Source organism: Pteropus alecto, unplaced genomic scaffold, assembly GCF_000325575.1.
Source record: "Pteropus alecto unplaced genomic scaffold, ASM32557v1 scaffold92, whole genome shotgun sequence".
In the NCBI taxonomy this organism is placed as follows: Eukaryota; Metazoa; Chordata; class Mammalia; order Chiroptera; family Pteropodidae; genus Pteropus; species Pteropus alecto.
In genome coordinates this window covers 8,032,534-8,060,425 of record NW_006432447.1, presented here as the reverse complement: position 1 = coordinate 8,060,425, position 27,892 = coordinate 8,032,534, and the positions used below count along the sequence as shown (strand labels likewise).

At 33.8% G+C, this 27,892-nt stretch overlaps 1 protein-coding gene across 4 annotated transcripts in view; it reads left to right on the top strand.

The window, feature by feature from the left end:
* DNAJC13 (DnaJ heat shock protein family (Hsp40) member C13) overlaps positions 1-27,892 on the top strand; it is a 104,237-nt gene that overhangs the window by 59,966 nt on the left and 16,379 nt on the right. For all 4 annotated transcript variants that reach the window (XM_025043571.1, XM_015585797.2, XM_006907245.3 and 1 more), the window contains 20 exons: positions 469-553; positions 3,721-3,875; positions 4,388-4,433; positions 6,251-6,405; positions 7,601-7,802; positions 8,735-8,850; positions 9,394-9,472; positions 10,874-11,009; positions 13,125-13,309; positions 13,735-13,809; positions 14,736-14,855; positions 16,080-16,259; positions 16,943-17,110; positions 18,982-19,095; positions 20,398-20,514; positions 21,610-21,787; positions 23,532-23,623; positions 25,289-25,388; positions 26,548-26,622; positions 26,845-26,957. In XM_025043571.1, the coding sequence (XP_024899339.1) occupies positions 469-553; positions 3,721-3,875; positions 4,388-4,433; positions 6,251-6,405; positions 7,601-7,802; positions 8,735-8,850; positions 9,394-9,472; positions 10,874-11,009; positions 13,125-13,309; positions 13,735-13,809; positions 14,736-14,855; positions 16,080-16,259; positions 16,943-17,110; positions 18,982-19,095; positions 20,398-20,514; positions 21,610-21,787; positions 23,532-23,623; positions 25,289-25,388; positions 26,548-26,622; positions 26,845-26,957 (2,491 nt within the window). The remainder of the gene's footprint in view (positions 1-468; positions 554-3,720; positions 3,876-4,387; positions 4,434-6,250; positions 6,406-7,600; positions 7,803-8,734; positions 8,851-9,393; positions 9,473-10,873; positions 11,010-13,124; positions 13,310-13,734; positions 13,810-14,735; positions 14,856-16,079; positions 16,260-16,942; positions 17,111-18,981; positions 19,096-20,397; positions 20,515-21,609; positions 21,788-23,531; positions 23,624-25,288; positions 25,389-26,547; positions 26,623-26,844; positions 26,958-27,892) is intronic.

The window sequence follows — 27,892 nt, the reverse complement described above, 5'->3', positions numbered from 1 at the left end:
GCTTTCATGGTTCCAGTTCTCTTAAAAGTCAGATCACACTTAAAACCATGTAATCAGTATTTAGAAGCAATATAGCATTAAAATTAAGGTTATACTTAGAAAATACTGAAAATAGTTAAATTTAAGTTTTAAATTATTTGACAAAGCTTGATGTGCCCTTTGGGGGGAAATAACCACTGACAGTGTTGGACAACACCAAGTTTAATCAATTAAATAATAAATAAGAGTCTTTGGCTCTTCTAGGGTACTGTTTTTCAAGGAAATCTTATGGAAGGAAATGAAGTCATATTAAGCAGCCAAATAGATTTAAACCAAAATACCTAATCATGTTCCCAGCTGTATGAGAGCTTAGTCTTCATTAACAAAAAAGTAAGGTAACATGCTTCATGCCTAGTAGAAAGACATATGCTCTGAACATACAAATTTTAATAAATACATTTAAAGTTGACCTTAGAAAATGTTTTTTAGGGATCAAGATAATGCCATCATTCGGCCTTTACCCAGAGTGAAAAGACTGCTTTCAGACAGCTCTTGCCTTCCTCATATTATCCAGGTGAGTTCTTTTATGTTATCAAATTAGGAACAATATTTTGAAAATCATTTTTCCTTATTTAATTTACTGTGAGCCCCAGCTTATGTTTTATTATAGTCTATTACATTTTCAAAAAGCTTGAACTCCCAATTACATTTATTTCATTTATTTCTCTTACTCCTAATTGAGTTGATATTCTAAGTATACTGTGGAAGATTGTGTATCCAAGAAGCTAAACATGGGAACCCTCTGGACTCCAGAATTATTTTCAAAAAGTTTTACTTAGTATCCATTTTTAAAATCACACCACTGTGATAACTGAAAGGTGACACATTCTAGTTTGTGGTGCCGGTTGAGATTGCTAGGAATACTGGGAAACACACCAGCAGGCCACAAATATGGACATAATGAGTTGTATCTTATGCAATATAGCTGTCTTGTCAGCTTGCCTCAGAGTTTGACTCTTCTCAGTTATAGGTTTTCATGGATAGCAACTGATCTAAAGTACAGAATTGGAATTATCTAACATATACTAAAGTATCTTTTCTTTTTATCTCATTTTTCTGCTTTTTGAGAATTAAGCTGCCTAAAGTCCACATGAGTTAAGTCCCAGTTGGGCAATGTTCTTTTCTTGTCAGTTAGTGATTCTGTTCTTGATTTTTTAAATAGTAACCACACATGGTGTGACTTTTAAAATATACGCCAATAATTTGTGTCATTTGTACCTATCAGTTGTACATTGGTTTGAAAAAGAAGAGAGTTAGTTTGTATATTTTTATATTCACGGATACATTAATGCCTGTGTAAGTCATTGGTAATAAAAAAGACTGAATACAGTGGCAATGCCCTATCAACTATTTTTTTTTTTTTTTTTGCCAACTTCTGCTTTTTAATTCACTTCTTGTTTAGGAAAAGAAAGTGCAGCTCGCTGCCAGTGTTAATTTAATTTTATATAAACACACTCTTTGAGGCTGAAGCAAATCTGACTGAATTTCAGTGTGAAAATAAAATATAAAAACTTTTTGGAGTTACTTCTAAATAGAACTCGTCTCTATTCCTAATGTAGCCGATGTATACATAAATCAGATTCATCAAATGAGTCTCAAGCTAACAACTATTCGAGAATGATGTTAACATCATGCGTAGGAATGCTATGTTTCCTAGGATTTGACATTTGCAGTAATTGAGAATTACTATATTTTGAAAATACCACTACTAAAAACAGAATGCTATAAATAGAATGATATAATTTGTTTCCAAAGACTATCAATATACTAGAGTGATGCAAAAATAATAATAAAAGTGAGATATTTCGTGGCAAGCTTTGAGGGTAAGATTAGGACTGTAACCTGCGAGTTATCTCGGGGTAAACACTGCAGCCGCAAGCCCCGCAGACGAGTATTCTCAGGGCAAACGGGAAATGGGTTAAATGTAGCTGCATTTCGAATTTGTTACTTTTCTGTTGTGGACATTTCTGTTTAGATGCTTAAATGAAAGTACACTATAGTTATTGTTTCTTGTAACCCACTACCAGCCCAGCCTAGAGGACTATGTGAGAGGCATATGTGAGATGGTGCAAATTTGTTTTCTATTCTGGATCCTCTCGGCTTGTAGGTAAAGGACCGTGTCTGGAAAATCTACCTCTCCTAAACATTTTTCCAAGCCCTATGAAACTAAGAGGAAAAAATATAAATGCAAACATTGTTGAATTTCAGGCCAGAAAGGGTGACTGAAAAACAAATTTTAAGAAATGTGGTCAGCATAACATGAAGCTTTAGGGGGGAAGATCTATTTTAATTAACCAAAAAATTTTAGTAATATCCAAAATTTAAATGATTTAAGAGAATTTTATTGACAAATTTAATTGCTTTAACAATATATGCCTCCCATTTTTTTAACACTGAGTTTGAAAAATATTTTTTAAAAGCTATCTTTTTTTTTCTAAATTTTAATTTTCTGTATTCTGGGATAGCTTAATCTTGCTAAGAACAGATAGGCAGTGGTTTTCAGGAACATTATAATGGTTGGTACAGATTTCTGTACTGCATTTGACTTTTAAGAACAATCAGCTTCAGAATCTTTAGAGTCTAAGATACCAGTGTAATACCAGTGAATATCCTAGGACTTCTGGTATAGTCGCAGTATCAACAAATATTTTGGATTTTTGTCTGCTAATTCCTATATTTTTGTTGAAGTGTTTCAAGTCTTGAATTACGGCCAACCTTTAACACTAGGGAAGATCCTATGTTACTGTATATCAGTTTTTCCTTTGCAAATTATGTCATAGTACTAAACAGTCTAAATACCTAGTTGTACAGATAAGGCAACAAAACAGAAAAATTTTAAATATTTACTTAAAGACATATAGCTGTTTAGTCTCATATCTGAATCTAGGACTTTGACTTCCTAATCTCAGCTAGTACTTAATTCTTGTTATTGTAATTTATTTTTTGCTAGTAGCTTTGGACCCAAAATTGGGAATTCTTTGGAGTAACTGTTTGTAGAAGATTGAAATGCTATTTTTATTAAGATAAAACTTGCTAAATTTATCGTGTTTATTCCTAGCAACGCTGTATGATTTTTTTATTAGCCCAGCTTCATTACTGTTGTCCCAGATAATCCCTTCAGTATTGCCAGCTCAGATTTCTAGAGACCACATCTTTTGGTACTTTCTGGTAGTGGTAATTCCTACTGGTATTCAGTCACCCTCTTGCCTTCTCCCTGCACTTGTAGATCTTTTGCTTAGTGCTATTTCACTGGTAGTGTTCTCTGCTCTCCTCCTTGAGATCTTAAGTAGCATTTGGGGGATGCTTCACATCCACTCATCTGAACTTTTTAATTTGTTCATTAAAGAGGAGTCCATTCAGGAAGATTTCTGCACAAGAAACAATTTTAAAATCATGACAAAATATCTTTAGGCAGGTCTGGGTGTTTTCTGAACAAGTTCTGATCAAAACTTATTCAGATAATGCATTTAATGTAAAATGAATAATTTTTCAAATCTTTTTAGAGTCTAGTAAGAAGGATACTGAATCTCTTGGGTTTTTGTTTTGTAACTTACTACATATAAGAAACTATAACTTCAGCACACAAAATACATAAACCTAAAATGAATGCTATTATTATAAGTTTTTTATAACCCAATAACAAAAACATCTTATTTCTTTTTTCTTTTTTTTTTTTTTTAGCTACTGCTGACTTTTGACCCTATCCTTGTTGAGAAGGTTGCTATTTTGTTGTACCATATCATGCAAGATAACCCACAGTTACCTCGTCTTTATCTTAGTGGAGTATTTTTCTTTATCATGATGTATACAGGTTCCAATGTACTTCCTGTTGCTCGGTAAGAACTCTGATAATCTATTTAAAGTTATTATTTGAATTGTACATGGACAGATTGATTTAACTCATGTATGTATACATCATTACTTTGATTAAATTTTTCATTATAAAAGCAGTTTAACCATATGTCTAAAAATTTGGAAATTAGAAGAATTGGGGAAAAGTTACTCAGTATTACACCACTTTATCACATCTAACATAAGAATTTCATCTAGTATTTTCATATAGATATTTAATGTAACCATCATTCATTTGTACATGCAATTTTACATTTTGCTTTTTCCTTAAAATTGAATATTTTTTCACATTATTACATAACCTTAATATGACAGTAATTTTTCTAATTCATTTAAGTTCTTTTCTTAATTAGAAATTAGACATTTTGGGGATATGGATTTACAAGTTGCCTTTCATGGCTTTTATTTATACATAGAGACCTCATCTTTAGAAAACTAAGGTTACTAAATCTTAACCAGTTCTTGTGTCTGATAAGTAATTTATTTTTTTCTCTAGGTTTTTGAAGTACGCACATACCAAACAGGCTTTCAAGTCAGAGGAGGTAAGCCAGATGAATCCTCTGAATACCTAGTATAACACTGGGTAAACTATCTTGGCAACGAAGTTTCCTGAGCTATGTGTATTTACTAGATTATAAGCACTAGAGGGCAGGTATTGTTTTATTCATTTTTTACATTTCCTTGTGGTACTTCGCACATAGAAAGTATAAGCTAATATTTTTTAAATGAAAACAAATGTTTCCCATTAGACTTAATATTGAAATTGAAGATGCGAATTATAACCTGACACCACTGTGAATAGAACTTCCCTTTGTGTAAAATTTGGATTAGTAATTTTTATAAATAATTCATTATATACCCGGGTTTCATATAGTCAGCTAATATTCAATAAGACTTTCTTTTTGTTCAAATCCTAAGGTGGCAGAAGTGCTAAGTTTCTTTTTTGAAGCTACTTAATTTTCTCAAGTGTTATTGCCATTTTACTGAGGAGGAAAAGTAGGAATCCAGAAAAAGATAAGTTTTATCCAGGTAGCTTTGACAACCTGAAACTTTGTACATTTGCAGAGGTATTGTCAACATATAACTGAAGGGTGTTTCAAATTTTGTTAGGCTTTTCATGGAGCATTAATTTTCAGATTTCATTGACAGCAGAAGAATAAACCAAAAACAGACCACACTATTTAGGAGATTAACTGAGGAATATTATACCACTTCAATAGTAGAGACTGAACAAACAGCATATTTTATAGAAGAGCCAGTGAAGCCATAGAAAGTAATCTGTTTAATAACAATAAAGTGATGCCCATAATGGTGTAATTTTCACAGCTTTATACAAGTAGAAAATGAGAATATAAAAAAGTTTTAAAATTTGCCTCTAATGCTACCGCTTAATGTAGCATTAGGCATTTTAACATTCTTTTTTTCTCCTATGCATTTATGCATATGTAATCTTTAAAAAAAATTTATAATATGAGAAACTATATACATTATTTCACCTCACAATATTTTTAGTAACTACAGCAAAACAGTGTTTGCTTATAACAAAACTCTGGATGCAAGAGTTACCAAATAATAGTATTCTAAAGAACAGAACAAGCAATTCTTCACCCAAAAGTTTAACAGATAGTGAATTTATAGTTTTTATTAGCACAAAGCCTAAAAATACTCATCATTTTATCTTCCTTTGCATTAAATGGTGAAACCAAGTCTGAGTTTTTGCCTCCTGTCACTTTGTCATATCCTAGAGAAAAAAAAATCCTCAATTTGCCCACAAGAAAATAGGTATTTACAGTCTTTAGGATTTTATTTCCATCAGGTAAAGAAATGAAATTAGAATTTTAGTATGATTAAGTATATTACCCTGATTCCATTTGACCAGCCAGAGGATATGGAGTTCTTAATACAGTAATTATAATTGCTTATAATAGCAATTCTCCATCTAAATCTTAGCCACACTTTATGAGGACAGACTTTTTGAGATCTTGAATTTGGGGGCTTGCTTGTTTTTGAAAACAGAAGCAGGTACAGGTGTGAACTGCAGCTAAAAATTGTAACACAGAATAAACGATGTAAATCTTTGCCACATGTCCTAAATAATGTTGGCAGCAGCTGACACCTAAGGAGCTGAAGACTGCTGCAGACATGGAGGGTGTTAGTTCCACTTTTGAGCGCATGCCAAGGCAGTTTATACCAGACACCTTCCACTTACATTTTGCTATGTTTCTATCTAAATTTCCGAAGCATAAAAGCAATTTGATCTAGTTCTTTTTTCTTAAAATGTGTGCTAACCCTAATTTATTTATTAGAAAATTGAAAGATAGCCTTATTATTTCTGACTACATTTTGTTTTGTTTTAAAGACAAAAGGACAAGATATTTTTCAAAGAAGTATACTTGGACACATCCTACCTGAAGCAATGGTTTGTTACTTAGAAAATTATGAGCCTGAAAAGTTTTCTGAGATTTTCCTTGGAGAATTTGATACTCCAGAAGCAATCTGGAGCAGTGAAATGAGGTAAACAGCCAGTTGATTGTTTGTATTTTAGAATCTTTGCCTTTTGCTAAAAGGCAAGTCTGGTTTTGACTCTTAAAAACTGCTTTCACTAGTTGCGTAATCTGAAGCTACAATAGTCATTGGTGCCAAATCAGGTGATGAGGCCATAAGCTTTTTTCTATTCCATGATTTGATAAATTACTGTCCTTAATAGAGCTTTATGTAAGGGGAGAATTTTTTATCACTAGTGCTTCTTAAATCAATTTGTAGAACTGGTAAAATTTTAGGCAATGAAGTAGTATCTATGTGCGGAATATATAAGAATCAAATCAAGATGCACCTCCTGGGTATTTGGAAATAGAACTGTATTCCACTAATTAAAAACTATGCCCACATAAAATAGATCAGACCAGATGTACTCAACATCATTTTAAAATGAGGGCTCCATAGCCAGCACATTTTGACCTTCAGCTAGAGGTTAGAGTTCCTAAAGAATGTCCTTATTATGAGGGGAATGCCATAGGAAAAGCCTGTGGAAATCAAGAAAAAAGAAGCCCAGAAACAGATGTCCACATACAGACAAGCTCTGTTCAGGAAGACTTGGCACTTCATAGTTCCAGTGTCAAGGCTACCTCTTTGTAGAGAACTCTTCAGTTCTCTCAGCTGGATGGGAGTTGATCTTCTGAGTCAGTTCTTCACTCTCCTATGGCTGACTTCACACTCACAATGCCACTTTCTGGTTATCATTTGACTTTTTTGGTAGGCTGACCTGTAGGCTTGGCATGTGCTAGGCACCAATTTGAATATATTCTGTATGACAGTGATATTTTTCATTGGGGACAAGGGTATAGGAATATAAATTTATAACACAGTTTTTCTATGTAATATTTTTCTCGAGATTGATTATTATGAGTCTCCCCTCTTAATAATGTAGCTCTCTGAGTACTGATCAAGTTTCTGCTTAGCTGAGGGCCAGACCCCAGATTGTGGTAAGTTAAATAAAGTAAATACCACGGAATGAGCTTTTTGGGGGTGAGAGCTAATTTGAGTTTTCTAGAATACCCCAAGTAACAGTCTTGCAAGTTCTTAATTGACACCAGTAATTGAGCCACTCTAAAGAAGATCCATGTAATTTTGTTGCATGATTACCTAGCTTAACCTTTTCTTTAAAATCAAATAAGCCCTTTGTAATGCTTGGAGATTTTTGTAATTGCAGGCGCCTCATGATAGAGAAGATCGCTGCCCATCTCGCTGATTTCACACCTCGTCTTCAGAGTAACACAAGAGCACTTTATCAATATTGTCCCATCCCAGTTATCAACTATCCACAACTGGAAAATGAACTGTTTTGTAATATTTATTACCTCAAACAACTTTGTGATACACTCCGGTTTCCAGATTGGCCAATTAAAGACCCAGTAAGTCATCAGATTAATTTGCACCTTTTTAAAATAGCTTCTAATCACTTCTGAGTATTTCTTCCTTCTGTGAGAAGAAGACTGATAGCTTCTTTAAGTATTTCCTTTTACTTAAACACTGTGTAACTCTGAATGTAGTTCAGTATATTTGGGTACATCCCAAACTGAAAGATAATATTTTGAACGGGGTGTATTAGGAACTTTACAATCTTGATGTTTTGTGACAAAAATGTAACAAACTTAATTTCATGTATATAGCACAGTTATGTAATAGCTTGATGGAAGCCTGATTAAGCTCACAGATGCTGGAGTTAGGCAGCAAGGGATTGAGTCTCAGTTTGTCCATTATATAACTTTCAGTACATTGCTTGGCTTCTCTAAGCCTCTGTTATGATAATAGTACCACTACTACTATTAATAGCTGCTATCTCATGTGGTAGTTAGGAAGATTAAGTGAGAATTCACATAAACATAGCATAATTCCTGGCACACATATGAGGCAGTAAGTGTGACTTGTTTATTTGTATAATAGTATTTGCTGTCTGCCTGTTCACAGTGCCCTTGGACATGATCCTTTAACATTTGTTTGAATGCCAGCATACCAAAGTTAGGTTGGATCATCTTGAGAAGCATGTTACCATATATTGCTTTCTTTCTTCCTATAGTGTATTATCTACTAATTTCAAAGTTTTCCATACTTTCTAAACATTTCTTTAGCAAATATCACTTAAAAAAAAGAGGAATATTGCCCTGTAACAGATACCTTGCTACCTAACTATTCAACAATGCTAAGAAGGTGATTTCAGAAAGCTGTTATTTGGAGAGCCTAGAGATGACAATTTAAATGAATATAGCATAAAAATATCATTTTAAAATTATATTCTAAAATAGTTTTATTTAATAGATATAAATTTTAATCTTCTGTCTTTAAGGTTAAACTTCTAAAAGATACTCTCGATGCCTGGAAGAAGGAAGTAGAAAAAAAGCCACCCATGATGTCAATAGATGATGCTTATGAAGTGCTCAATCTTCCTCAAGGACAGGGACCGTGAGTTATTTTCAGTATTGTCTTCTCCCTTCCTCTTGCAGTTTGTGTTATGCATGAGGAGGAGATTTGATAGCATTATGTCTAAGAGACTACATGACAAATGCTTAGGAAAGAATGCATATTTACTTTACCAGTGAATTTTTATAGTAGAATAGATGTTAGAGAAAAATAATTTAAAAGACATTTTCTTAAGTATCGACTGAATTTGTACATTTTTGGCAAGAATGATAGTTAAAATAATTTAGAATTATGGAGTTCAAAGTGATATTTTGAAAAATTAGTTTTAAAAAATTTCTTCTTCAAACTCCAAATATGGTTTTGTAATTGAAAGTGAATGATGACCTTGCATAGGGGAAATTTAGGTTTTATCTTTCATATGTAAAGGTAATATACAAAGAATAATCAAAAATCTGCGTTTAATTTGATAACCTAATATATGATCATGTACAATAAATGTGAAGTTCTTAAAATATCATTTTAGATGATTGTGTATTTTTTTCTTGAACCTTACTGTATTCATAAAACAATTTTTCTATTTAACAGTCATGATGAGAGCAAGATTAGAAAAGCTTACTTCAGACTTGCACAAAAGTACCACCCTGATAAGAATCCAGAAGGGAGGGTATGTATTGCCTTTGGAATTTGGGTTTTTGGGTTGACTTCCTTTTTCTCTGTTACTATTTTAGACAGAAAAACAAGAGCTCATCCTCTGTGCCAGTTTCTGCCTCATAATATATGCCCAGTGTATATTTAACTTCTAGCCTGTGTGTCCATGTTTTCTGCTTGAATCATTTACCAAAGTGTACCAAAAAAACTGCCCTTGTGACTAGTTACTTAGAGATTTTATTCTCTCTCCTTACCCATGTCTCTTTGTGAATTAACTCTAATGGGCAATCACATGAATAATTGGAAGTTAGGAATGTGGTTAAATTTAATTCATTTGTAGGTGACGCCATTGCCATCTAGATTGCTTTGCATAATTTATTTTTTTCTAATGATATTTAACTTCATATCACTCTAACTTGAAAAAGTAGAAACTTTGCTTCATATTTAAAGTCATCTGCCACCAGCCTTCCCTGTCCTGCTTATTCCAGCTTCCTACTAAAATACCAGTGGAGATTCATAAAAGATGAAATCAGATAAAAACCTCTAAAACTAGAACTGACACTCTATTGCTAGAAACTTGGAGTAAATTCCACTGATTTCAAGTTCATTGTTGTTTTTAGAGACAGATAATCTTCCTGAATGGGAAGAAAACATTGAAAAAATTCTGCTTTTATGTATTGAAGACATTTTAAGTCAGAAGCCTGGAATGTTTTTGAGACATTTAGTAATTCAGTTTCATCTGGGAGAGAAGACACTCAAGAAAGGAAATTTTGAAAGCAGTATTAAATTTCTAGACTTACCCTACCAGATGTTATAATACTCTATAAAGCTACAATAGTGAAATAGTACGATACTGGCACAAGAATCAACATATATAGATCAAGGGACATAATATAGTAGTTTGTGAGCATGAATTTGGGAATCAGATCTGGGTGTCTTGGCTCTGTCACCACTTCACTTTGTGGCCTTAGGCAAGTAATTTAATATCATCTAACAAATGAGGATAATAATGGTGCACACCTCACATTCTGTTTTGAGGATTAAATGAGATAATATATGTACAGCACTTAGCACAGTGTCTGCCATAGTGCTCAGTAAACAGCTCTTATCATAATTGTTTTTATAACAACTCAAACTGTCTCACGTGTGAATGAATTTAATATAAAATTTTGAAGAAGTGAAGAAGAAATTTTCAGTAAATGGTATTGAGATCATTGAATAGCTATTTGAGGGAAAAAGAAGTTTTACCTTAAAGTATACCAGCTAGATTACAGTTGGAATTAATTCCTTAATGTAAAAAGACAAAAACAAAATAATAACTGAAGAAGTTACTGATAAAATACAAACCAGTTGTGTTCTGTTTAAGTTGTGATTTGTGATATTCCAAATTAAAAGTTAATTCTTTGGTTACATACAGGATATGTTTGAAAAAGTGAATAAAGCATATGAATTTTTATGTACCAAATCAGCAAAAATAGTGGATGGACCAGATCCAGAGAATATAATTTTAATTCTGAAAACACAGAGTATCCTCTTCAACCGTCATAAAGAAGGTAAGGCATGTGTTCTCAAATTTTAATTTACCTTCCAGCTTATTCTACCATGTAACTTGTTTCTACAGCATATTTTAATGGATTTATAATTATTATTGCAAAACTCTCGAAATTGCATTTTAGATACAGCAAAAGAGTGGTTTTCCATAGGAAGACCCAAAGTGCTATTTGTTTTATATTTTCCACTTATTAGCTATATTTTTCAATATTTTGCATTTCCAACAAGATTTTATTTCCTGAAGGACATTTTCATTCCGTGGAGATATTTGGTTAGTTTTTGCGTTTAGTCATTTAGCAGCAAACATATTAAACGGGATCTAAAATGGATCTGGAATTTAAGGATTATTCACTGTTCTTAAATCACACATGAAAGGCAGTGCCTATCATGACTCTAAAAGCCTCTAAAAGTTGAAAATGCCAAGAATGTTCTGGTCTTTCAAAAGCAATAGAAACTTCTCAAATGATCATATACTTCCCTCACACCTCTCATTTCCTGTGGTAGCTTTCAAAACCCTTGGTTTGAAAAACACTGTTATAGATGAAATAATTGTGATCACAGAGTACAGGGTTATTGGGAATTTCCAGCATGTTTGCAGGGCCATTTGTGGTAGCTCTAATAGGAGCAGCCAAAAAGCTGGGAGTATGTTGAAAACTTTTAAAAGTTTATGATGGAGAGTTAGTTTCAATATGGCTGGTGTTCATTGGCTTGGGAACTGAACTTGGTTTACAGAACAAAGTGGGAGATCCATTTGCTCTGTAGGATGATGTTGGGAGAGAAGGAAGAAAGGACAGTGAGGATTTGAGATAAGCAGGAGGACTGCTGGGTAATTGAAGACAGGTGGAGTTGCAGTTGAATTATGAATTGGAAGGGACAGTAAGGGATCTAGCAGTTGGGTCATTAGAAGGTAGTGATTAATTGATTCACTTTTGCATATGAACTGAACAGAATACCTTTGTAAGCATTTAGTTATATGGCATTTATCAGAACAAGACATCTTTTTCAAACCATTGGTTATTTTTTAATGGCTGATAACTCTATATTTGCCACAAGGTATGGTTGTGGCTCACCACTGGTTTGTTATCAAGGTCAGTGTGTTTTTTCAGGCTGTGTTTTCTACTTCTCCCATGGAATGGTGGGTAGGGCTTATCCTCAGCGAGTTCTGGAGTTGAGGGACCTGATCTGATAAGACTTAAAATTAATTCACTCTTCTTTCTTTCCATATATATGTATGTATGTGTTAGGACTACTAGGACCAGTTCTAAGGGGCTTTTTTCTTTTTAAGCCATTTCCTAAATGAGCTTACTTAAGACAGATTATTGGTCATCCTCAAAAGGCAAAAGTTTTATGCCGATTTCAAATGGGATTAAAGAAGTTCTTATAAAATCACAGCCAATTAATTTGCATATTCCTGCCGCCTTTTAGGATAGTGGTAAAAAAAAAAAAAAAAACAGGACAAAAGAACAAAGCAATTGGGCATCTGTACATTTCACCTTTCACTTTTAAATTTACTTATCAAAACATGGAACTAGCCAAATACAATTAATAAATTATATTTTGTATTTCTAGTAACAAATTATATTCAGAATTTTCAAATGTTTATTTTATGGTAACTGGTGAAATAGAAAGAAAAGTACACTTGTTATTCAGAAAGAATATAAACATTCATTAAAGTCATATATCTCTCACTATCCTTTTCAAAGAGGTACGAATACCATGATTGTATACAGTCTCTGGTGTGTGGGCTATGTCCCACTGTCTTTGCTCGGGGAAAAGTTAGAGATCATACGGACAACATAGAAAGTAGGTACTCTGCAAAGGATCAAAACCACTACACACTAAGTTTAATCTATCAAAATATTCTTTTATTAGTGGGAACATTTTAGAGAAATCAACCAAACCAAACAAGTTTACTAGAAAAGAAAAGATCCAAGGGGTTTGAGGGTTTTGTTTTTTTTTTTTTAATAAACTAGAATTAGGATACGTTTAAGATGTTGAATATTTTATCATTTCTTAAGGCAACATAATTGAACATGTTGTCAAAATTAACTTAAAACTATAGTATAACCGGTGTTTTTGTTTGTTGTTTTCTCAACACTAACCTTTGGTTATTTCAGATTTACAGCCTTATAAATATGCAGGGTACCCTATGCTAATTAGGACTATAACAATGGAAACTTCAGATGACCTCCTCTTCTCAAAAGAATCACCACTGTTGCCTGCTGCTGTAGAGCTGGCTTTTCATACTGTCAACTGCTCAGCCCTCAATGCTGAAGAGCTCAGAAGGGAGAATGGAATTGAGGTAATACAGAATGACCTTTGTACTTATTTTCAAGCTAATTTAGGCATAGTGTATGCCTCTGAATTCACCAAGTACAGATACAGTTGATATAGTTTAATTGTTTCCAACAGATGACAAGGTTTTATTCCCTGTTATCTCAGTACCAAAATTAAAGGTAGAAATGGAGGTTTATTTCATAATGTGAATTGGAGAGTATTGAAGTCAAAATTGGTTAACTTAATATTGCTTACAAAGTAGCTTATTGGGAATGCTTAAAAAGAAACTTCTAAGAGTCCCTTTGTTTATTTATCTATTTAACAAATGTTAATTGAGCAGACATTTATTTACCAGGTATCGAAAGGTATTAAGATTTTATTTCTACCAGAAAAGACTCTTCAGACTTTAAGTCGGAATGGAGATTTAATGGCTGACTTTTTTCTCTGCAGGTGTTACAAGAGGCATTTAGTCGCTGTGTGGCTGTCTTAAATCGTTCTAGTAAACCAAGTGACATGTCAGTACAGGTGAGGCTAAAACGTATGGTTCCATGAAGATTACACTAGACCTGTAGTTCAGACTTTTAACATCTCTTGGTACCACTTGAGGGCTCATTAAAACATGGGTTACTGAGCTTCCCCTGCCCACAGAGTTTATGATTCCTTGTCTCTGAGGTGGGGACCTGAGAACATGCTTCTTTATCATTCCCAGGTGATACTGATGGTCTGTATATCATACTTTAAGAACCACTGCACTAAATCACTTGTGATCTGTTGGCTATTAACCAGTTTTAAATATTTGCCATTTTGCCATTCTTGTTTCACTTATCTTCCACCCCTTTCTCTGATTTCCTTCTCTGCCTCTCTCCCCCATTCATATTTTAATTGGTTTATTTTCTGTTATGGTTATAATAGTTGAATTCTTCGATAGAAAATCCATCAGGAATTCATTAGGTAGCCCTTTATTTATGCCAACAAAATTTAGACTATACAACAATTGAATACAGGCTTTTTGAGTTTCGTCTTCTATTTCGAAGTATAGTACATAAATAGAATTCACATCCTTTAGCGTTAATATGCTGGACAAAAATACTTTAATCCAGAGGTAAGCAAACTTTTTTTATAGAAGACTAGAGAATAAATATTGAGGCTTTCAGGTGAGCACATGTGTGTGTGTATGTGTGTGTAAAAACCATTCTTAACTTCCTGGCCATACAAAGACAGGCCATGGTCAATTTGGCCTATGTGCCATAGTGGCCGTGGTGTGCCAATCTTGCATCTATAGGAAACCTTAACCAGAAATATTAGTGATTTAATGGAAATATTCTGTTTAATTTTAGAGCATCATATATACTGTTAAGCATTATTCATGAGTCTCTGTGGATTTGATTCCCGCCGTCTTAAGTAAGGAATGCACCTGTGACTTTTTCTTTGCTCTCTTGTGTTGTCTGCAGGTGTGTGGACATATAAGTAAATGCTATAGTGTGGCTGCTCAGTTTGAAGAATGCCGGGAGAAGATCACAGAAATGCCTGGCATCATCAAGGATCTCTGTCGGGTATTGTATTTTGGCAAGGTAGAGTTCATCTTTAATACTTTCTGAATAGAGTCAACAATGAATTTTATTATCAAATATCCAATTTCTTATTTATAAACAAGTCGTTTTCCCAAAATTATCTTTAAGTAAATTATTTGGGGTTTTAACCCATTTCCTGTTTGCCCCAAGAATACTTGCCCATGGCGCTTGTGGCTACAGCATTTACCCCAAGAGAATTACAGTCCTAACATTATCCCCAATATTTTCACATTGCTCAAGTATATCAATAGTCTTTGGAAACAAATGACATTCTATTTATAGCATTCTGTTTTTGTGGTGGCATTTCCATTTACAAAATGTAGTAATTCTCAATCGCTGAAAATGTCAAATCCTGGAAAACGTAGCATTCCTACACGTGATGTTAAATAAATGCTGGTAGCAAGCTGCTCTTTTTTTTTCTAATGGAAAAAGGGTTAAAAGCATTTTTTCACAAATGCCTTGCTGTAAATGAGTTTTGTTCCTAAGTTGGCCCACAAAGATTGAGACTGGTGACATATTTAGAGGAAACGGGGTCTCATCTGAACATTAGAAGAAAGGTGGGGAAGAAAGAAGACAAGTAAATCCAATGAAAAAGTAAAGGACCAAATGAAACCTGAAACTGAGTCAAGTCACTGCCATGTGGGAAAGGCTTTATAAGGAACTGAGAGCTTATTGTTTCCTCCTAATCTAGTACTACTGAGGGAAAGACAGAGATTTCTTAGATAACTGGGCAGAGTGAGAGCTGTGTTAGAATAGAACAGAATTGGGTTGCTGATCCTGGACTAAAGTATCTAGAAATAAGGGATCTGATGCAAATTTTCCTCAACTGTATTTACTTATTGTCCTTAGAAGTATTTAGTAAGAATACAAACTGATATAAAGAAATAAATTTGTTTTCCTTCACTAAAGATACTGATAAACTTAAGTTCACTTGCCTGTGAGTTGCTATTAATGCCTTGTCACTATTATTAAAAATTTAAAATTCAAGAAGTGAAACAAAGAAAACTGTATTCCCAAGTCTTTGAACACTAGCTCAGAGATAGTCTTTGTTTTGTCACAGTTAATTTTAATTTTAGGCTTTAAAGGATATAGGATTCAGATTTAAATTGGAAATGAAAATATAAGAGGAGGTAAACATCTTGCACAGTAAGGTAGTTAGCTTGACATACATAAACAACTTCTTTTTAACCCTGCAATTAATTCCATTATTCTTATTCTCTCAAGAGTATTCCACGTGTGGCTGCTCTTGGGGTAGAATGTGTGAGTTCCTTTGCTGTGGATTTCTGGCTACAGACACACCTATTTCAGGCTGGAATTTTGTGGCATCTGCTCGGTTATCTGTTTAATTACGACTACACACTAGAAGAGAGTGGCATTCAGAAAAGTGAAGAGACAAACCAGCAGGTAACTTTAACACTACTTTAATATTGAATTTGAACCCAAACCATAGGTTAATGTGAAGCAGAGCTCTAGCTATCCAGAACCCCAAAGGCATAAACTGTTTTTGAGGTAATTAAATCTATTGCTCTTTAAACGCTCAAGCTTTTTTATTTTAACCCCTCATGCTGGAGGCAAGGGAATTTGCAGTAGCATATCCTTGGCATAACAATCTTTTCTTGATTACTCAGAGTCATCTTTATTATTGCAAAATTATGGTTGTGTAACAGGGAAAGAAAATAATACTGTTGGGGCTAGCTCCCCTAAACACAGATTACTTACCTGATTCTTACAGATATTTTTTCTGTCTCTCCTTTCCTATTCACCATCATTTATTACATTGTTAGTATGTGCCCCTAGCATTCAAATCTACCTATGTGTCCCCTACTCCCAAATGTGCTTCTACCAGTTATCTACAAGATACTGTATTGTTATAAATAAGAACATAGATTCTGATGGTGTTTTGTGTAAATAAAAGAATAAGCTCTAACGCATAAACTCTTTGACATCAGTTTTGGGGACTTGTATTTTTTTCTTTTGTTTGCTTTCAGCTCCTTAAATATGTTCCATACAGTTTGATTCCATAAAGTTACTGTGTTACCTATGTAAGATAATAGAGCTACTTTGATGTCTTAATTATTTTTTAACAGGAAGTAGCCAACAGCCTTGCCAAACTGAGTGTCCGTGCTCTCAGTCGCCTTGGAGGGTATCTGCCTGAAGAACAAGCAACCCCAGAAAATCCAACCATAAGGAAAAGTTTAGCAGGCATGCTGACACCTTATGTTGCTAGAAAACTTGCTGTGGTTAGTGCTACTGAGGTATGTGATTCAGAGATAGCCTGGGTTGTGATGACTATTGCAAGATCCTTTATATATAACACAAGGGCATAACGCTGATTGCTGTAGGAAACCTAAAAATTGAAAATGTTCATATGCTTGTTCTCTCAACCAAGAAATTCGGTTAATTTGGATTGATGCTAATGATATCATCTCTACAAGTCTAGTCTTTCTATAGGATAAGTTAATTTCATGTTTCTCAGTTTTGGAGCCCACCATAATTCTTGCCAACCTTGAGTCACAAAGGGTCAGGATAAGAGAGTGAACTTAGAATGGTGTTTCCTAATGGGCAGAGGACTGGGAGTCAGGAGACCTAGAGTGTATTTTTAGCTGACTTTTATAAGCTATAACTTATTGAGATTCAGGTTTAAAATCCTAAAAGTAAATACATATACACATACATATGCATTCATGACAAAAGTAAGTATGCATGACCTTGGTAGTTCTCCCAACATCTAAGGTCCCTGTCGTGAGGATCACTAGCAAACAATGTAATAATGTAGCATTAGAGAATTAACCTGTAGAAATCCATTAAATAGAATATTATGAAGCCTTAAATTCTAGAGGTACATTTAAAGACATGTTTCAAATGAAAAGGCTAACTCCCATTTTTGGTATTAAAAAAAATGAAAGGGTAGATAGATCTGTACCAGTACGTTAACTGTAGTTATCCATGAATTGCAGAATTATAGACTATTTTTATATTATTTTGTGTTCTCTAATGATTATCTAATACTTTTGTGTGGAAAAAAATCCTCAGAGTTCTAAACGTAAAATACTTTTAGAATTTATAGATAGCTTATTTGTTTTTTAATCCAGTCTGATTAGGTCTGAGTTTTAGTGCAGAAACTGCTTTTTAGTGCCCCTGAGTAAGTGGAAAGAGCTTTAGATGTCACTCATACTCTTTGTTCTTTTTCTGGACTTTGTGTTTACAAATGTGATGGGTTTTTCTGACTGAAAACATTCTTTCCAGAAATACTAGGAAGCTGTTGATTACTGCAAAGAAAAAAGCATTTCAAAATTTTATCTTGTACTCCATCTGGATTTAATAAAATGCTTATTTTAAACTGCCAGTTCTCAAAGTTTTACAGTTTTCCTAAAGACATAATTTTTTAGTCATTTTACTTAATTATTAGTAGTTAATGTTTTGAAAACAAAGATTGGATGTCTTTGCATGGAGGTAATACCATATTGCTTTTCTCCTGGCATAGTGCTCTATACATGTAAAAGGTAAGAAAATTTTACTAAAACAGATAAAAGAAAATTAAATGTCTATGTTCATTTATGGAGGAGAGCTAAACAAAAGGAAAGCACACTGGGCAGCTCAGCAGTCAGAAGCTGTGTCTGCAGAACTATTTACTGCAGCTTTGAGTCAGGGCTTGGCCAAGAAAATCTAAACTGACTTTGCCCATAAATTTTATTTCCTTTCCTAAGAGTATGCTTCATAAAGACTTAGATTTTGTTTTCAAATCTATGTGTATAAAGGCAATATGAAATACTTTTTAAGCTTACATTCACCGAGTGTTTATTAAATGCTGTAACACAAAACAATGTATAATTTCATCAAAACAGAGCCAATGTTAAGAATGTGAGGTCAGATGGACTCGATTTTGAATCCCAGTTTCACTAAAGGGTTGTGAGACTTGGGGCAAATAATTCTCTCTCTCAGCCTTGATTTTTCTCGTCTGCATAATGGATACTATTAATAAGCTTTTTAGAATTCTTCAGATCCTTATGATTGAGCTACATTGTACTCAAGGTACTCATTACAAAATGTAATAGACCATTTTAATAAATTATAACTTCAATATTATTTTTTTCCTAAATGTTACAAATCATATTCTGTCTCCTAGATTTTGAAGATGCTTAACAGCAACACAGAGAACCCCTATTTGATATGGAACAATTGTACAAGGGCAGAACTACTTGAATTTCTTGAATCCCAACAAGAAAACATGATTAAAAAAGTATGTTATTGTTTCACAAATTTCTTGGGTAACTTACTTTAATGGTATCTCTGGAAATGTAACTTAGTAGTGACAAAACAGAAGCCTGTATAATAGCTTTTTACTACCTAATATTTGGCCCATTTAAGAACAGTGTTACTGTATTTAATAATACATTAGAATTTTTTGTTGTTTTTGTTACCACTTTACATATAGCTGTTTTCTATTATAACCAGTTTTGAACCCAGAAGCCCTGTTTTAAATGTTCTCTTCAGCCTCTGTTCCCAGTAAAATAAAATTGCCTTTTGGTATCAAAATTGAATAATTTCTCCTATCTTGCCATCTTCCAACGGAGAAGCTAGTAAGCCACAGAAAAGAAAAAAAAGACTATGGGAGATAAGGAGAAGGCCCGGATAATACATACACTGGAATGGTTGGGTCTTGGAGGTTTAGAAGATAATTTTGCTTATGAGTTTGGTTTGGAAGTTATTAAAGTATAATCATCACTGTTATGTCCTGAATCATTCAAAATTGGTTTTGGACTCATTTTATATATAATGTCATCCAGAACTCTTTAGATAGAAGGTTTGAGAATTACAGTACTAGGGAGAACAAGTTTTGCATTTCTGTACATCTTTTATTTTATCAGAAGAGACATAACATCTTTCTTTAGCACTTTTCAATTTATTATATACTTTTATTATTTCAGTCCAACCTAAATTGTGTGTGATTTCAACCTAAATCTTCATTGGGACTATTTTTCTCCCATTCTTCTTTTCTTTTTCCTTTTCCTTAAGTGGAAACTCTTCTTGATTTGTCAACCTATATAATATTATTACGTCTTTTTTTTTTTTTTTAATTCAGAAACCCTGTTTTCCAGCCCTTTCATTTAATGTATTACTTTTTAAAACCAGTGCAAATGTATTCATTTCTTAACTCTATCACTTTATATCTGACGAGGCCAAATGTCTGCTAAGTGGAGTGCGAAGAGCCAAATGTCACACACTTGCTTTATGAACACAAGCTCTAAGACACTTAATTGACTGACCTCTGTGAGCTTTTGAAATTTTAAAATGAATTATAATACTAATCTTCGGACTAGAAAGTAACAACTCTGTGCCTATTCTAGAATCCATATTATTAGCTGTAAACATAACAGTTGCAGCAAGTGCTTTATGTGTATCCCACCACATTTTTCCTCTCTGGAAAATGAATGGTTCTTTTAAATTATTTATCTGTTGTTAGGCTGAATGTGGATAGATTTATAAACCAGACCCTGATGAATCTGATTCATATCTAACAGTCTATTTTTTTTTTTAAAAGGGTGATTGCGATAAAACTTATGGATCAGAATTTGTCTATAGTGATCACGCCAAAGAACTTATTGTAGGTGAGATTTTTGTGAGAGTGTATAACGAAGTCCCTACTTTCCAGCTAGAGGTAAGTGCTCTACTTTTAGTTTTGTCTGGTGCTTTTGCTCATTTGTCACTGAAAGCTATTGGTTTATTCACACTGTGTACATCAAAGTAATACCTGTTCTTTCTTTACCAAATGCTTTATACTAGCCTGGGTTTTTGATGGAGTGACCATCGATAACTTATAAGCCTCTTTATTTTGAATGTTGAAGAGTTAAATTTTCTGGATTCATGAATAAGAATTTATTTCTTGCCCAGCTTTTCCTCATGTTATGAATAATGCTGCTTCACTGTGTCATTTATGTGTGCCTTCAATTTACTAGTCCCTAATGGAAGTAAAAGGCCATTTATATGCTCAGCTCCCTCATGCCAAATATCAGATCACCAGTCAGAAGTTCTTCTCTGGCCAATTATTAGATGAAAATAAGAAAATGCAGTAGAGATACAAAGATTTTTAGATGATTGTGATCATACCAGCTCATCTCTTGTGGTGATCTCTAGTCACTTCCAGGAGCAAATGAGGAGCTTCTTTTTCTTCTTAGTGCTTGGGGCTCATGTACAAATTTTTTTGTTGTAGGTTTTTTTGGAGGGCATGATTGATTTATAAGGAAAGAAGAAGTGGAGCTTTGTTTTAGAGTTTGCTCTTGGAAAGCAAGGGATTTATTAAACTTTAATGTATATTATTTATCACAGAATAATATATATAAATAGCTGTTAGAATTAGTTCAGTGATTTGTGAAGTTTCTTTGAAAACTGTCCTTTGAATTTATATTCTAAATATATATATAATCTTTAAATATAAAAATATAACCAAATTATAGACGTTATATGTCATACTATCAATTACTTTTATTGGTAAAGGAAAGAGATACTCTAATCTCAGCTGTTAAACTAAAGTACTGATGGGAGTATTCAGATCACTTATATATTGGAACCAAAAATGTTGAGAAACTCTTTATAATGCAACTGGGTTTTGTCCCCCGCCCTTTGATCCATAGATATATTCATGCGCGTGTATAATTTAATCACTTTCATAGCTTGAAGTTTTTTGTTTTGTTATTTTGCCGTGGAGTCTTTGTTACAGATTATTTGTATTAAAATATTTTCCCACTCAATTTAGGTTCCAAAAGCGTTTGCTGCAAGTCTCTTGGATTACATAGGCTCCCAGGCCCAGTACCTCCACACATTCATGGCTATTACACATGCTGCAAAAGTAGAGTCAGAGCAACACGGAGACCGCTTGCCAAGAGTGGAAATGGCTTTGGAGGCTCTGAGAAATGTCATAAAATATAATCCAGGTGTGTGACTATACCCTTGATCAGTAAGACACTCACAATGGAAGGGCCCTAAAAATTCCAGTTCTGTTTTATCAGAGAAACCCAGGGAAAACTACTTGGTTATAATGCTATACTTGGTATAACATTAAGAAGAAATGACCCCACAATATTTTTTACCTATAAATAGTAGGCTGGAAAGAGAGGTCAAGGCACCATGTTTATAAGAGTCTCAGTGAGTTGAAAAGGCAGAATAACTTCATAGTGTAAAATTTTAAATTGATGCCATAAGTTGATGTACTCAGTAGAAGTGCTTAAATTAGATTTATTTATTAGGTGATCTAATTTTTGCCTCTGGTCCCTAACACAATGCCATGTGCATATGGGCACTCATAATTTTGAAAAACTGCCTGAAGTTTTTGGTGTATAAAATTTGAAATAATAAAAAGGTGAGAATTTTCATTCTTAAACATCTTTAAGAGGATATTTTCAAAAACATCATCACTCTTGCCTGACTAGGGAGATAGATGAGTGAAAATCTGAATACTTTTAATTCTAGCTTTGATAACAAATATAGAATATAAAACCTAAAACGATATCAATTCAATTTGTTATTTTTAATACCGTGTTTCAGGTACTTTTTTGCTTTTTTCCATATATACTTTGGTACGATTAAAATTCTGTCCTTTTGCTTATTGCCAACAAATTATTCAGATAAAACAACAGTAATTAAATGTTAGGAAAAAATAGCCATTCCCAAGGTATACACTGATACATTATTAAATGCCAAATTATAAAATATGAAGAAAATTTCACTTTTTATTGTTTGGAGTCAGCAAAGTAGAACATTATTGGTCATGTATTAGGTACAAAGAAATTGCAGCAAAGCAGGTTGTTGATTTGGAACTTATAAAAACTGAGAAAGGGCTTGCATAGAAATTTTATTTTGGTAGCATCTATAAAGTTCATGTGTCAGAATCCCATACTCACTTGTAATTTAGAAGGATGGTTTATGTGTCATTGATAAATTTGTGATAATTCTTAACTGTTAAGAAGTGGTTTGAAAATGAACTTAACAGCAACCTATTTATAGAATAATTTCAGATTTTTTAAAATGAGACATCATAGTGAATTATTGGGCCCCCAAAGCTTATAAATTACACTGTTTTACTACCATATAACAAAAGGAAAAATATACTGAACAAAACCTTAATGTTAAATGTTTTTGTTTTATTAAATGAAATGGTAGTAAATATATAAGACTGGGGTATGAGGTGGGTAGGAATGAAATACCATTTAATTTTAGATATTGTGACAAGAAACCCTTTAATGTGCATATCAGTTCTTTGTTCATAATGTAGTCCTCAAGTGGCAGGGTTCTAAGTTAGTCTTAATTAAAAGCCAAATGATGTCACATACTCCCAAAATATAATTAGGCTGAGAGGGGTAGCTCTAAGGTCTAGAAATAGAGAGTAAAATTACCACCTTACACCTTTTATTTTTGAATTGTATTTGGATTGTGTATTTGACAAATTTCTTGTTTTTAATCTGAGGCTAGGGGATGAAAATGAAAACAAAATAAATGCAAGAAACTGAAATGGCTTATTTTTGCCTTTTAAGATTTACTGCTACTCACCTCATGTCACAAATGTTGAGAAAACGTTATCAGAGACTTAACAATGGACAGTAAACAGTGTGTATTGGTTTTCCGAAGGTTTGTAATTTAAACATCTTTTGGACATAAAATATATTTATTTTTATTTCCTAGGCTCTGAAAGTGAATGTATTGGGCACTTTAAATTAATATTTTCTCTTCTGCGAGTCCATGGAGCTGGTCAGGTGCAGCAATTGGCTTTGGAGGTAAAAGAACGTTGTACTAAAGCATGTATTAAAGCCTTTCCTACTATTACTATATATGGTTTGAGCTTTGATTAATCACCATCTGAAGCCGATTGGAAGTTTACATGTGGTTTTTTTCATTTTGTCTATTAAGCCAGGTGAATATGTTTTTTTAAATTCGAATGAATTATGCTCATTTTCAAGAGCTAATGTTACACAGTGTTGTTCAAGATCATTTCCTCTGTGATCTTTGTCTGTTATGCATTAGAACTTGGGATGCATTGTATATCGTCAGTGTGTGGTGTGGATTAAGAAATGGGCTAAGAATAAAAAGAAAACAAAAAAACAAGTAAACAAAGGGCTTTACTACGGAAGCTTGGAAACCACAGATCAGTAAGAAAAAGAGTTACGGTTTCCCCGATCTCTCAGTGTCCCTACAGAGAGACCTTTGAGACCAGGGCACTCTGCTGGCTACACAGAGTTTGCGTTCCAGAGGAAGGACCTTACCCCTTCTGCCTCTGTTGCTCTCCCTTCTTATGTGATTTTTTTCATTTTGTCTAGTACAAAAGCAACCTTTTCAGTGAGGATTACAGATAGAAAACTGGAATATTATTCTGTTTACAGGAGCTGTCTAGGGAAGCCAGCTTCCCAGAACCTCTAGGCCTTAGAGATTCTAGAGAAATTGGAGGCCCCTCCTTCAGGAGAGTGAAGGTTTCATGGGAAGCTGTTTCGGTAGAGCCTTTTTCTCTGGGAGAAGCAGGAAGTTCCTAGTCACGGGGATCCTTGTCCAGGCAACCCAGAGCGAGCTCCCAGGACCAATTTTAGATGATCTTGTTCAGTGTAACACAATTTAAAGAACACCAAATTCAACCCTACAGTAGCAGGTTAATGAATGGTTTATGAATGATTTGTCTAACATATCCTTAGATTACATTTTGGTTTAAAAGAGGTTTTTAATAATAAAAGTTAAATTGGTCAAAATACTTAAGCGTGTTCTTTTAATCAAAAAGCATGCTTCTCTAATTCTTTTGAGTACCTTGTAACTTTTTAAATATTATTAAATCTAGAATAGATTGAGATTCTGACAATGTGGTTCAAGTAAAGTGACATCGATGTTTAGATATATACTATAAAAGTTAGACTTAAGAGGCCATCCTCTTTGAAAAAAAGAATGCCTATTTCTTTATAATGCAGAGATAGACTCGGTCTATTGTGCTGGGCCTTGAAGACATTTGCTTTCTCCCTCTAAAAACAAAAAGTCCCAGTAATGAGGATCATTATCTTCCTAACTATCCCCCTCCCCAAATCTATAGCTGGAAAACACTACTGTCTATACCATAGTTCTGGAGCATGTAGGATTGAAGGTTTCTTATAAGACTCAAGATTGTGAATTCGTGCTAAAATATTTGTTAGATCATTATATTTAATTCTTAGCTCTAAATAATAGGAAACTAATGTACATAATATATATATAACTGTTAACATTTTTTATTCTCAAAAGATCAAATAATAAAGCCAACCTTTTAAAATGAAACTCTTCTCTAAAAATTAAATATTCTGTTTTCAAAACATTTTTCTCACTTTAGTGAAGCCTCTAATTTATTTAGGTCTGACTAATTTGACTCAATTTAATTTAGGTTTGAAATTATTTCCAAAACTTTTAATATCCTATTAATTAACTTTCAGGTTGTGAATATAGTGACATCTAACCAAGACTGTGTCAACAATATTGCTGAATCATTGGTTTTGTCCAACTTATTGGCTCTTCTGCATTCATTGCCATCAAGTATGTATATTCACAAATGGAATTTTGGAAACCACAGCACAGCCAGTTCATAGAGGGGAGCAGTTATAGATGAAACAAAACCTCTGATATAATGTTATCCATGTTTAGTTGTGGAATATTTTAAGTGGTACTCTTTTTATTAGATTCGTCTTCCTCATTATGTTTTACATAAATTACTAAAATTATTTTTCATGTTCCATATCAAAAGTTGAAAGTTGGAGGTGAGAGAGGTCCAAAAGCAAAGGAAAAGAACCGAGGATTCACTAATATTCTATGGTTTGTAAAAAAAAAAAAAAATTAGATGATAGGAAACAATGCTTAAGATGAAAATTTCCCTGTATTCAGCTTGTAGTTCAATTCTGCATTATTTGTCCTTTACTGATTTGATGCTGATAGAGACTATTGCCACCAAGATGAGGTCAGTTTAAAAAAAAAATACCAACCTGATTTCTTGAGTACAGCCTGCACTAAGAGTATTGTTGCTCCTTAGGAATTGTCTTTCGAAGGTTTATTCTCCTGCATGTTAATTTAGCCCACTCCAGCTAACAAGCCTTTGTTATTGTTTTAGTCTCAGCCTAATACTTGGTAGCCTCTACCCTCTTTGCTGACTCTTTACCTCTTTGGTCACCTGTCTGTCATTGCCATTTGAGTCTAGAAGAATAAAGTCCAATGGCCTAGTATACTCGATGACAAGGAATGGGAGGGGCACAGCTGTGTCCAGAAGGATGCCGTTATGTCTTAGATTGGAACTGTGTCTTGCAATTATTACTTCCTGCTCATTTCTCTAAGATAATAGCACCAGATAAAAATCTTAGATACCTTATCAGGGTGTCCTCAGGTGTTGGGAGGTGAGAAGATTTTGCTTATCCAGTGAACAAAGTTGTAGGAAGACAGCATAGCATATGGACTTTGGAGTCAAACAGACCTCTATGTAAAACTCAGCTATATCACTTATTGGATGTGAAACCATGGACTGGTTAAACTGAGCCTCAACTTCCTCATTTATAACAAGGCAATAATAATGTCTGTCTCACAGGTTATTGTGAAGATTTAAGTATCATACCCTGTTTAGCATACCTAATTGCCTGGCACAGAGTTGATGCCCAGTAAATGTAAGCTTACCGATGGTGCACTCCTTGAAATGTCTTTTCCTCTGCAGGTCGTCAGCTTGTTCTGGAAACTCTTTATGCTTTGACATCAAGTACAAAAATAATCAAAGAAGCAATGGCAAAAGGTAATGTATGGAGTACTTTCTCATCTAGTCATGCTCAATAATGATGAGGTTTATTTGAGCTGCTTCGTATAATCTGTAAACTAGAAAAATTCTTTGGAAGGCTTCCAGTTTTAAAAAAATTAATTGCATTGAGTTGAAATAAGGTTGAAAATGAAGTCCATTGGTTAGAAAAGTTATATTCTTTATGTATAGTGTAAACACTAATTCTTTTTTCTTTCATAGGAGCTTTGATTTATTTACTAGATATGTTCTGCAATTCAACACATCCACAAGTTCGAGCCCAAACAGCGGAACTTTTTGCTAAAATGACAGCAGACAAACTAATAGGTCCAAAGGTGAGCACACAATAGTTTTTTAGAAAGAAATTAATTATTAAAGCTGTTACTTTGATTTGATTTCATGCAGTTTACCAAAGTCCGAAAAGGTAAGGATAAGGAAATGATGTGAAGTGAAAGTTGGAAGATTGACATACCCGAAATTATTCCTATCTGTTACTAGTTTGAAAAAAAATTATCGTCAGGGAAGCCTGCACTAGAATTGAGAAGTTTTAAGAGAATATTTGGACAATGGTGATAAATTGTTCATCTCTCTTGAAGAAAGATCAAAAGTATATTAGGTTATGAGCGAGGATAGGTTAGGTTAGATTTTTCACACTGTGAGGATTGGCCTGTGGAAGTAGCTAGTGAAGGAGATGGCAGTCTATGTCCTTATAACTCCACATCTGTACTGGTAAGGATACACGACCCTTGGGAAGTAAGACCATACAGGCACTTGAGTATAATGGCACCTCTGCCTCCCTACTCTGCAGGGAGAGTTTTCATTCAGAATCTAGAGATGACCAAGTAATCTCTAGAACTATGGTCCAGATTGTAGAGCAGGAACCTGTGGAATCAATACTGCCAAATAAAATTCCATCCAGACACAGCTGTAATCAAAGTCCTCTTCTGTTTTTAACGCAGTTTCACAAGGAAGAGTGTTCACTGAGGCATGTCTCTGCCAACCCACCAAGCAGCAGAGACATGTTGGGGTACCATGACATAAAGGCTCCTGAGCCCCTACTTTGAGAGTCCAATTTTATATCAGTGAAATAAACTGGATTCAGCTTTTTATTTATTTATTATTTTGCTTGATCTCTTGATCAAGGTATTAAGAATCTATCACAAGACCTGAAGTTGTGCTTTGGGAATAAGATTAACAGTCTCTGGTCAGCAGGGTTGATGAGATGATGGAGATTACCTTTGGATGCCTATAGAAAGGGCCCATAAAAGTA